Source organism: Schistocerca piceifrons, chromosome X (assembly GCF_021461385.2).
Source record: "Schistocerca piceifrons isolate TAMUIC-IGC-003096 chromosome X, iqSchPice1.1, whole genome shotgun sequence".
Lineage (NCBI taxonomy): Eukaryota > Metazoa > Arthropoda > Insecta > Orthoptera > Acrididae > Schistocerca > Schistocerca piceifrons.
Window position 1 is genome coordinate 92326801 of NC_060149.1, and position 13089 is coordinate 92339889.

Sequence of the window (13089 nt, forward strand, 5' to 3'; positions counted from 1 at the left end):
ACAACCTCTGAAAATATACTTGTAGACGTGTTTGACACTGCACCATTGTTTCAGTTCAGAAGTGAAGGAAGTTTTGATGGTATGGCAGCACACATCATTGACTCTGAAAATTAAATTAAAAATTTGGCCCATCCATGGCTAAAATCACAGTTTTCATTTTCATTAACTATGTGAAAGTTATGCTGAAAGGAGCAGCTGTTGATGTTACTTCAACTGTGAAAAACCAAAAATATGTAGGAAGTTAGCCAATGTCCTCTTGCATGACAATGAAGCAACTCACAAGCTATTCTCAACATAGGGATTGTGTTACAATTTCACAAGTTAGGTGCAACTTCACTCTGTTTTTATTTTTCTATGTTGTGGATGCTGAAAGAAAATTTGAGTGGTTTCCAATTTATGGACAACAACCAGATTCAGTCAGTTGTCCTATACTGCCTACAGGACCTAGATGTGAATTATTATTGTGTAAGCTTCAAATTCTTAGTGCTATGTTAACTTACCTTTTGAACTCCTACATGTGCAGGATCGACCAGAACTCCATTGACAAACTTTCAGAAGTAGTAGTATGGGCAGAAACAATATAAAAGTCCAGTAAACATTGTCTCTAACATTCATACCTTAAGAGCTACAGGCACTTGTCATCTTTACTTCTGAGAGACATATCTCTTGTAATGAAAGCTCTTTGCTTTTCGTATTTTGAGGGATGGTATTGAGGACCGAGACAAGGAAAAAATGTCCAGCAAACATGGGCTCTAATGCACATACCTTAAGAGCTATGAGCATTTGTTCATCTTTGCTACTGTGAAACACATCTCTTAAGATATGCATTTTAGAGCCTATGTTTACTGGGCTTTTTTCTTGTTTGGTCTTTGAATAATAATAATGAGCGTTTGGCATCATTGGCCGGGAGTCCCCTTGCAGGGCAGGTCTGGCCGCCTTGGTGCAGGTCTTATTACATTTGACACCACATTGGGTGATCTGTGCATCAGATGGGGATGAAATGATGATGAAGACAACACAACACCCAGTCCCTGAGCAGAGAAAATCCCTGACCCAGCCGGGCACCAAACCCGGGCCCGTAAAAATAATGTAAACAATAATGCAAACAAAGTGCTTTCAGTGGAAGAGATGTGTTTAACATGCAAAATAAAGGAAAAACTGAGCTTTGTGTTAATTTATTGAATGTTGTCAGAAGTTCACTGGTAACAACAAAAATGGCAAAAACCCCAGGGCATCAAGCATATATAGCCAAATTTGAGGGCAAATGAAACAGAACAGACAAAACCACAACTGAAGCAACAGGAACATCAATGATTGATAAAATATCAATAGCAACAGCAGGAATGAGAATGCAGTCAGCACTGTTGAGAATCGTTGGCAGAAGAGGTGAAGGTAACCACTGTGAGTAGTGAATCAGCACATTCATCCTATGCCAAAGTATTGTTAAGTGCCTCCAGTGAGCCTGGCCAAATAAATTATGCTGCATGTGAAGCAAACAAGAACCTTGAGAAATGAACAAGAAAAATGCACTTTTATTGGCACAGAAGAAGATAGCAGCCTCATTAAATACTGTTTCATCTCCTTTATCAAGTGCATCAAATCACCCATCCCAAGCTAAAGTGTTATCAAGTTTATTAAATCACCAATGACATATAAATTATGCAGGAAGTGAAATAAGGTAGTCTGCCATCCAAGTCTCAAACAGGACCAAAAAATGCCACAGAGAAATAATAAGTTTTATGGCCTGCCTCAAGAAAGTTCATGTGCTTCCAAAATGGAACTCCACCACCACACCAAACAAAGACCAGTGCAAGGAAACCCACTGTGTGTGCTTCCATTTTGCCCCAGGACACCGTGCATCTTCTTTCTTGCAATGAAAAATCTGTTTTATGTGTGCACATAAATATTAGGTCTCCGAAATATAAAGCTGATGAGCTTGGTGTTATGCTGAATGCGTACAGAGAATAATATTATGTATTAATGAACACTGCTTAAAAGAAGAGATAAAACTGTATGTACCACTATGTTTTAATTTAATTACAAGCTACTGCAACCCAATCAAGACTATGGGGATTCCTCAATATAGATACGTAATAAGCTAGTACTGAGGTATACTCTGCTTGATGTTAGGGACTTACCATGTTAAAGGTATTTTTGAAGCAGCTGTCATGCTCCTACCAACACTAAAACTGACAGTTAATTCAATATACTATTCTCCTGATAGTGATGATGATAAATTTGTAGAGTGCTTAGATAAACGCATTACCCATACAGAAAAATATGCCAAACACAATAAATTAATTTTTTGTGATTAAAAGTTTGATGTAAGAAATAAAACACCCAGAAATGCTAATTTGTTTAACATGCTAAGATCTCTTCTGTGCAAATTACAATCCCACAAGACAACTCTCTTGTTGTGAGAATTTTATTACAAATGCACATAAAGATGATTTTGAACTGGAGCCATTTACTGTTGAGTATTAGTACTCTGTCTGAAATTTTCAATACCTCCTGGTGACCAAACAAAACAAAACTGAAGCAAGCAAGCCTGGTCAAACAACTCTATGTAAGTGTTTCACACCACATTTGTACAAGCTAAGATAAATGGTTTTGATCTGCCATAATAAGGTAAAATGTGGTAGTGTTGATAAAGCAGCATACATTAGCCTCAAGAGACACTACAGACTACAAATCATATTAGCCAAATGTAGAACAAATGATAACTTCATTGAAAACTCCAATAACAAATGTAAGGCAGTGTGAGGGCCATTAAGTCAGAATTAGGTACAGGCAGGCAGTGTGTAAATGGTACAAATGAGGTTAAAGTCCCTCCAAATGAATTGAACCTCTTTTTTGATCAGTGCTGCTGACCTTAATTCCTCACCTCCTCATAAGAAGAGTTTGAAACCTGCAGTGAAAGCTATTTCACAATATGCTTATGTAAACCAGTTTGTTTTACCTCACCAACTTGTAATTGGAGAAAAGATGTGATGTAACTAAATCAGTAGCAAAATTAAGTGACTCAAAATAAGGAGATATTTATGGCTTTCAAATTTTGTTATTAAAAAAATAATGGACTTAATATCATTCCCCTTGTGCCCACTTATAAAATAAATGTTTGTTAGCAGTATTTTTCCAGAATGTCTAAAAAAGACAGTAGTCATTCCACTACACAAAAGTGTTATAAATCCCACACTAATAATTATCATCCAATTTTTCTACTATGTATTTTCTCAAAAATAATTGCATATTGTATAAAAAAGAAAATTTGCATGCATTTGTCAAAAAAACAATATATTGATAAGTCTCAAAATGGTTTTACATTCCTATTGTCAACAGTTAAAGCTGCTGGAACTGTTGTTTCTATTGTGCACTCCTCTTTTGAATCCAAGGCATTTGATTCTGTAAACCACAGAGAGTTACTGGAGAAACTACAGTGTGACGGCATTAGGTACCTAAAATTCTCCCTCATTAAATCTTGTCTCAGTAACAGGAAACAAATTGTAAGCTACAATGACTGAAAGTTGCAGTTTCTTATGTTACTATAGGTGTTCCCTAAGGATCAGTGCTTGGGCCGGCACTGTTTATAATATTTATAAATGACCTGCCCAACAATATGCAGTGCAAATCTGTGTTTTATACAGATGATACAACTTCCATCAGTTCTGGGAGGAACCTAAATAAACTGAAGGAGCAGAGTAAAGATTTTCTCAGATTATCCAATATGTGGTTGAAGACTGTTAACATTTTCTGTATCCAGAAAGACCCGTGCATTATCCTGCTGAAATGTAGGGTTTCACAAGGATCAAATGAAGGGTAGAGCCACGGGGTCGTAACACATCTGAAATGTAACGTCCACTGTTCAAAGTGCCGTCAATGCGAACAAGAGGTGACCAAGACATGTAACCAATGGCACCCCATACCATCACGCCTGGTGATACACCAGTATGGTGATGATGAATCCATGCTTCCAATGTGCGTTCACTGCAATGTCGCCAAACATGGATGCGACCATCATGATGCTGTAAACAGCACCTGGATTCATCCGAAAAAATGACGTTTTGCCATTCGTGCACCCAGGTCCGTCATTGAGTACACCATCGCAGGTGCTCCTGTCTGTGATGCAGTGTCAAGGGTAACTCCAGCCATGGTCTCCAAGCTGATAGTCCATGCTGCTGCAAACATCGTCAAACTGTTTGTGCAGATGGTTGTTGTCTTACAAACATCCCCATCTGTTGACTCAGGGATCAAGACGTGGCTGCACGATTCATTACAGCCATGCGGATAAGATGCCTGTCATCTGGACTGCTAGTGATACGAGGCTGTTGGTATCCAGCACGGCATTCTGCATTACCCTCCTGAACCCACAGATTCCATATTCTGCTAACAGTCATTGGATCTCGACCAGTGTGAGCAGCAATGTCGCAATACGATAAACTGCAATCGCGATAGGCTACAATCCGACCTTTATCAAAGTCGGAAACGTAATGGTACGCATTTCTCCTCCTTACACGAGGCAGCACAACAACGTTTCACCAGGCAAAGCCAGTCAACTGCTGTTTGTGTATGAGAAATCGGTTGGAAACTTTCCTCATGTCAGCACGTTGTAGGTGTCGCCACCAGTGCCAACCTTGTGTGAATGCTCTGAAAAGCTAATCATTTGCATATCACAGCATCTTCTTCCTGTCAGTTAAATTTTGTGTCTGTAGCACGTCATATTTGTGGTGTATCAATTTTAGTGGCCAGTAGTGTAAATATTTATAATAAAACTACTGCGAATAATATTTGAACCTTCGTAGGTTGCAGTCATTTTAGAACTTCTCTGAATTCTTGTTATGTCAGTGGATCTGTCATCTTTAATTTTTCTGCTAATGGATGAACATTGTAAAGGAAGCCTTTTGAAGTGGTAGAGCTTCTGTTTATAATTATAATAGGTATTCCTTACATCATTCCACATGGGCAAGTCAAAACATTATGACCACTGCCCACTGCAATGTTGAATGCCACATGGGTAATGTTGCAGGCATGTGACAGAGTAACAAAAGAATGTAAGTGGGCAAACACAGATGGGGGATAACCATAGTGAAGGTATGGGCAGCAAATAGGGAAATCCATTGAGATGAGTGACTTTGGCAAAGGGAAGATTATTATTATGCAGAGCCTGTGAATGAATATCTAAAAAATGGTGAAGCTGGTCATACTTCATGTGCTATTGTCATGAGCATCTATGGAAAGAGGTAGAACGAAAGTGAAGCTACTGCTAGGCACTACATGGGTGGACTTCCATGACTCTTCACAGAAAATGAGATTTGGAGGCTTGTCTGCTCTGTAAAGTAGAATAGATGGTGATCTGTGGCATCTCTGCCAAAAGAGCATGATGCTGGTGTGTGCACAAGTGTTTCAGAGCATGCCTTTCATTGTATATTGTTGAACATGGAGCTCTGCAGCGGACCATCCATAAGTGTTCACATGTCGACCAAATGACATTGTTAGTTATGACTGCAGTGGACCATCAGGATTCAACCATTGATCAATGGAAACATGTTTCCTCTTCAGGTGAATCACATTTTTGCTACACTAAATCGAGGGCCATCTCCACACCATCTTTGAGGTGAACAGTGAATCAAAACATGTGGTGTTCCACAGATGCAGGCTGGTGGGAGCATATTATGCTATGGGAGACATTCTCCTGCACTTGCATGGAACCTGTGGTACTAATCAAAGATACGCTTACAGCTGCAAACCACCTGCATTGCTTCATGCTTGATGTTTTTCCTGATGACTGTATCATCTTTAAGCAGTATAATTGTCTGTGTCGTAGAGTGGGAACCGAGCTACAGTGGTTCGAGAAGCATTATAATGAATTCACGTTGGTGTCTTGGTGATCAAATTCTGGGTCGCTATCGGGTGCCACCACCACATACACAAATCAGCGGCCCATTATTTATGCAAATTATATGACCTGTGCATTGACAATTAATGTCACATACCTCCACAAACCTACCAACAAACTGTCAAATCCTAGATATGCAGAATCAGTGATGTATTTTGTTCCAAAGACAGACAAGCAAGGTATTAAGCAGCTACTCATAATGTTTTGGCTCATCAGTCTAAACTTCAAGACTTACTGTGAGGATTGTGAAATTGTCAGTAAATTTAGTGAACCTGTTGAAAAGCTAGTTAGACCATGGAGCTCATGAATTACTGCATAGAAGTTATTTATGTCCATGGCATCAGACAGCCTTTGAAGTTGCTGACTTCTTGTTGCCATCACTTGTTCCTTATTTCAGCCTGAAACTTCCATTTGATTTTTAGGAGAAATTCTTTCTTAGTGACTGTATTATGCTCTTGGAGAAAGGGATAATTTTATTTGCACAATAGGAATGTACATGCTTGTTGGAGCTACCCTACACAAAACACTGTAATCACTAAGTTATTATATGAGGGCATGCTGAAAAGTAATGCCTCTGAATTTTTATGTGAAAATTCTGAAAGCTTTTTACATCAACCAAATGTTATTAACCCTCTGCTTGTTTATTCTTCATGTGTACGTATTTATTTCTCAACATAGCCTCCCTGGCAGTGAATGTGTTCTCCAAATGAAGGACCAGTTTGTTGATACCATAATTGACTTTGTTGGCAGGGCCACAACCTCACCTCTGCTTGCACCACTTGGTCACTATGAAATTGAAGTCCTTGAAGGTGTTCTTTAAGTTTTGGAAATACATGAGAATTGGATGGGGCCCAGTCAGGACTGTGTGGAAGGTGAATGATGACTGTGAATCCAAGGCATCAGATTGCTGCAGATTTCACAATGTGTGTGTGTGTGTGTGTGTGTGTGTGTGGTATGGCATTGTGATGCTGAAGGAGAGGGTGCTCCATGTGTGGATGAATTCTTCAGATTTAAAACTAGAATATAGCGTGCTGTTTCTCATGCACCAGTATAGTTAAGTTAGACACCTCCATGTTACACACTACAGTTAGGAGCTCTTTAGTGGCAGACGGTTGCAAACGTGTAGAAATGAAGAAGAAAGGTATAAAATGTTAATAACATTTGTTTTATTCAAAAAGCTTTAAGAGTTTTCACATAAAAATTCAGTGGCATTACTTTTCAGCTTGCACTCATAAGTTGGTAAACATTCTGTGAAATTCATGAGCCAGATCAAAACCAGTAAGAGAAGCCAGATGATACTTTTTATTGCACTATGTTTTAAATGAAATGGTAGATTCATTCGGAAGTTAAAATGTGTCATGTGTCCTTCAGGAAAATGTCTACAGTGACAGAAACCATCAGTCAACAGTAGAGAAACTATCAATATTTCTGTCCAGTCTGGTGATTAGACACATTTCTCTTGTCATACTGATGCATCATGGTCTAATACAACATTATTTTCTGGAGCTTTGAGTATGAATCCATGTATGTAATTTTGATATGATTTGACAGATGACATTTAATATGAGATTTTATAGTTCACATAAAACACAAGAAGCAACAGATAATTGGTGTTATGAATTCCAAGTTCTTGCTAGCCCAAAACAGTTTTCCTTAACTTGCTATTGATCCTCATTTGGATGTTGGAAAACAGTGAATAACCCCAGCCCTTCTTCCCCTCAACAATTGCAGTCACAAAAAACAGGAAAAATATAGAGTAGGAAAAGTAAAGAGCTCTCTCTCAGCATCTAGAGCAACCTGTTTGTATAAACCACAATGCTTTTGTGAACTGCAGTAACTGAACAATTATTGCCAATCTGTATTCTGGAAACAACATTTATAAGTGGTGGAAGTATTGCCAACGAGTGACTTTTCACCTGCAATGGTTTTGGTTTATTTGTGGCAGGTACTCACCTTCTATGTTTAAATGTGGAGGTTGTTCTCTTATGTCAACTGCAGTTTAATTATGTAAATTGGCATTGTTGTTACTTGGTAATGACAAAGTGTACCCAAATATTATGGGACTTTTAGGTAACTGCATATATCATATGATTTTTTTTCTGATACAAGGGCACTGCCTTGCAGGTATACTGCTGGTGAATTAACTTCCTCACCCCATATGGCTCACCCAGTCACCCAGATAAACCTCAGAGAGGATGTGGTTAATTCCAGAATAGCAAACCCACTGTAATTTCCTTTTCCATAATTACTCATGAAATTAAGTGCTGCATTAGACATTCTGACAAACATTATTCACATGGTATTGGGCCACATTTACCCTGTTGGAAAATGCAATAGATGCAGACAGGTGGTGAAGGATTTCCTTAGAAATTCTGTATTAATTACACATTAATATAGAATTTCTAAGGAAATCCTTAAGCATCTCTCTGCATTTATTGCATTTTCCAACAGGTTAAATGTGACCCAATACCATATGAATAATGTTCATCAAAATGTAGCCATTATTTTGATAACCATCTGTTTATGAATTTAAATCACGTGCACACAAGTCTAAAATCTTATATTATTCTGTTTCCTAATGTCAAATGTGAGTACAGTCTATGTAGCATGTAAATGACCAGCTTACTGTGAGATGCGTTGTTACTTTGAAAGTACTACTCAGCTGCATAATTGTAAACACCACTCACATATAACCATTTAAATTATTGTAACAGAATGGGTAATTTGGAAGTGGCTTTTCAGTAAGTGACATCTGCAGCCCTGCACTTCCTCTCTTTAAAAATTACACCTCAGTTTTTGTTTACTTTATGTTAATTGTCTCGAACAAACTTGAAATAAATGCCAATTGCAAGTACTGAAACTGTATTGCATTTTCCATGATTATCCCTACCGAAAAATATTGTGGCCACATTCATGATGTATTATGCCTATTCAGAAAGTGTATAAAACATTATAATGAAACAATAACTCATTCTGTTACAGCCAGGGTGTGTAAATACTACTGAAATTGATATAAAAAAAGCCTGCAGAATGAATAAACCATTGAAAAGTAGTAAGCATCTACAGTTGGGTGTGGCTGGAGGTCGCATTTCACCCTCAACATTGGAAACTGATCTTGCTACACCTGTGGAACATTTAAAGAGACATATAGCTATGCTAAGGAAGCGTTTAGATAGACGGAATATTAAAGTTTCTAAAGTAGCGGAGGCGTGAGTATATTTTGTAGTTCTCAGTTGATTTTTTGTGAGGTACCTCACCATGGTGAGTGTTCCTCTTTTGTTTTATGAAATAACTTACTTTCTATTTTTGAAATCATGTTTTAATTAGCTTATAACAAAAAAGTTTAGAGATAGTGCATGAATATAGTTTCCTAAGGGTGAGATTTTTGAGAATGTACAGTTCCTTACAATGTAAGACTCTGTGCTCAACAAATGTGTTTGAAAGGTGAAGTAGTATTTGAATACACAACATTTAACATAGGCTTTACTTTCTGAAACATCTAACTACCTTGCCACACAAGTAAATTTTCTACTTCATTTGAGCCATCTCCAGAGCGAATGAAACTTTTCAGAAACAAAGGAGAGTAGCAACTGTTCTTCCCCCATCACCCAAAGTAGTTTATTTTTCCCAATATCCTTGCATGTGCGACAACTCATTTCTAGGAATGAATATGAATTCTTCAAGCACCAGTAGAGTGAAACCCAACCATATCTATTCATTTTCAAGATTGTAGGTAGCAGATTGATGACATATTTCTCTATTTCTGGAAAGTCATCAATTTGAGGCTGCTAAGAAAAATGGTCCCAACACATATGACACAAGCTGACTGTCAGATGACATGGATAGTCCTTGCTAGCTTGCTCACATAGTGTAGCACCTATTAACATTTTATAGATGGGGTGATAATCACAGCTTTTACTCGACTGCACAATTTTTAGAGTCTTATTGATTATTAGTGCCACAACAAAAGACACAACTTACATTATACTGTAATTTAAGATTTATACTCAACAATGGATGATATAAACACAGAAGGAAAATTCAAGTAGAATTGAAATACTTTAGGAGTAAAGGAGAGCACCCACTGAGAAGCAGAAGCGTTGGGCTGTTGACATGGGCACACAAAAAAGGAATAAAACTTGCTGGTTTTGGAATATATCCTTTCTCTATCTAGAGTAAAAGTACACACACACACACACACACACACACACACACACACAAAGGCATGCATTTTCACACATGCCTGTGCCCCTACAGCAGTGCTAAACGTATTTTGCAGACAGCATTAGTTACAATTACAGAAAGATAAGTGTGTAAACTGCCAGTGAATAACTGAAAAGTATGTAATTATAATCCATTTATTACAAAACTACATTTACTTTAAACAAAGTTAGCATACATCAAAACAGAAATAACAATTTTTTAGGCTCAAAAGTAATTTGTAGATCTAAGTATGTAAAAATAAAACAAAACTACTTTGGAATCTGAAGAATAAATCAGTATTTCATTGCATACCCATAGGCTTTGATCACAGCTGCACATCTATTTGGCACTGAATCCACAAGTTTTTGTAATATGTTACGTGGGCATTCTGACCATTCGTCCAATAAGGCAGCAGCAAATTGATCCCTGTTTGAGTAGCTTCTATGATGAACATATCAATCCAATGCATCCCAAAGGTGTACATTTGGATTTAGATCTGAGATCTGGCTTGGACACCAGAAGTTTGATTTTTTCTAAGTGAAAAGATTTTTTTTAAGTGGCCAGAGGTGTGTTTTCAATTATTGTCCTGCTGAAATACCCAATACTGTCGCATATTCTGTCTTCCTTCTGGAACCATATTCTTTTCTAAAATGTCACTGTACAAGAAATGATCTATTTTTCTTCTGTTTGGGCTAGAGGACCAACCCCATGTCTAGAAAAACATCCCCACAGCATGACTCTGCCACCATCATGTTTGATGGGTGGTATCTGTTACTTTTAGTTATACCTTTGGTTTTTCGGTTGACTTATACAGTGCACACCACTGGAAGAAAATATATTAAATTTACTTTCATCACTCCATTAAAACTTGGATCAATCTGCAGTATTTCGTGTTTGATGTTTCTTTGCAAACTCTATCCTGGCATTCCTATTTTTTAAATTTATGAGTGGTTCAAATGTGGTCCTGTACCATTTAAATCACATGCTACTTGGTGATATTTTACAGTAGACACATGCAGGTTCAGTCCATACTGCTGCTCTAGATCATCCCTAATTTGTTGAATCATTTTTCTTAGATCAGTAGCTGACTGCTTACAAATCATTCTGTCCTCCCACCTTGCTTTTTGAGGATGCTCTGACCATGGCTTGTTGGCTACTGTTCCCTTCTGTTTTTGCCATTGACTCCACAGGCTTATTAGTTGTTGTGATATGCCATAGTCTCTAGCAGTTCTAGATTGTGACTTTCCCTTTTTCAAAGCATGCTAAACAGCTTGTCTTGCGTCGGCCAAGTAGTTTTTGTATTTTTTCATGCTTCTAGTTGTCTCTACAAACAAACAAACATTGTCTCAAAGCCTAAGTAACAATAGTTAATGAATATCGTACCATCAAAGCAAATTACAAAATACTTTTCAGCTAAAGGAATATCATTGTTCTTGCATAACTGTGCTGGTTTACTAGACATGTAACCACAGTGGTGTGAAGCTCTAGATTGAGTGACACAGTTGTGTAGGTTGCTCTGTTGTGACTGCATGCAAGCAGTACTGATAACATAACACCACAACTACGAAATACTTTAGAGTGGTACTGTACATACCGCTGGCTATATGCAAGAACACAGGTGCTTGTGAGTGTTTGTGTGTGTGTGTGTGTGTGTGTGTGTGTGTGTGTGTGTGTGTGTGTGTGTTCGTGTGTTCTCTTGCTCACAAAAGGCTTTATTCCAAAAACTAGCAAATTTTCTTTTTTTTTTTTTTGTGTGTGTGTTTCCCTGTCGATGACTCAATGCTTCTGCTTTTCAGTGACTGGTCTCCTTTACTCCTAAAATAGATGGTATAAACAAGTTTGTGTAATTTTCAATCTGAAAGAGTCTCTTCTATTGAACACTTATTATTTCTGAAAGAGTCTCTTCTGCTAAACATCCATTATTTAACAAATGATATAGTATCTCATGAAAGACAGTAATAATTTTGGAATGTGTGTTTTTTTTTATCATACCTACTGCAGGTGTGAATAACAAGTTAGAAGTATAGATTTCTGAATTTGATCTATTTCTGTTTTTGAATTTTATCTATTTCTATCTCTGAATTTTATCTATTGTGCTGTACACAAAATCATGACAGAAATTAAAATTTGTGCTCATAATTAAAATGGTTCTGACAAAGAACTTATTCATTCGTCCATTACATTAAAAATTGTCTACATGAAGTAAATAGCAAGTGGAGGTACATTCCTCAATCCAATCTCTGCATGAACTTGATTTATTAGTGAATTACAAATATAATAAATAAAAAAAAGAATAGATGATGCAAGTGGGAAATTATAAATCAACAGGGAAGTAGACAATCATAAAAAATCAGTCAGTACAGAAGTAAATGCACTCTTCACTCACAGCTTCAGATACATGGGGCTGGAGCTACTGGGATGAAAGAAGGTAACATACCTTCTCATGCACCAGTGCTGTGTGAGTCTGTTTCTCTTTATCTCATTCAAACACACACACACACACACACACACACACACACACACAAGTACAAAGTAAACTGAGGCAATGGCTCTTCATTCCAGAAACAAACTGGGACCATGATAAAGAAAAGAAACCATCTGCTGATGCACAACATATGTTCATGTAATTATTTAAACAACAGAACATTGCACCAGTTACATATTGTTTTCATGCTTAGTGCAACACATTTTGAAAATTTAATCTCATTTTCAAGAACAAATATTTATCTGAGTATTACATATGATTTTTGCATGTGTGTTTTTCTGCCTGTCTCGCATTAGAGATTATTCTATTAGATATTATTGCATTAGAGGTTATTCTAAAGCACTCTATTCTGAATGGAAATTTTCACCAATAAAGGAATGTATAGGTTGGTAGGAGATGTTTTTCATGTATTGTAAGTCTCTGGGGCAGAAGTTTACAGTGAGCATATTACACATTAATAATTGTATTTACCATGCAGTTGCAACTCCATCTGAAACACACACATACA

General features: G+C 37.3%; 1 protein-coding gene across 1 annotated transcript in view; it reads left to right on the forward strand.

Moving 5' to 3' along the window:
* Positions 1-13089, forward strand: part of LOC124721276 (regulator of G-protein signaling 7) — a 268298-nt gene that overhangs the window by 174916 nt on the left and 80293 nt on the right. The window contains exon 9 of the mRNA XM_047246160.1: positions 8876-9102. Coding sequence (XP_047102116.1) covers positions 8876-9102 — 227 coding nt within the window. The remainder of the gene's footprint in view (positions 1-8875; positions 9103-13089) is intronic.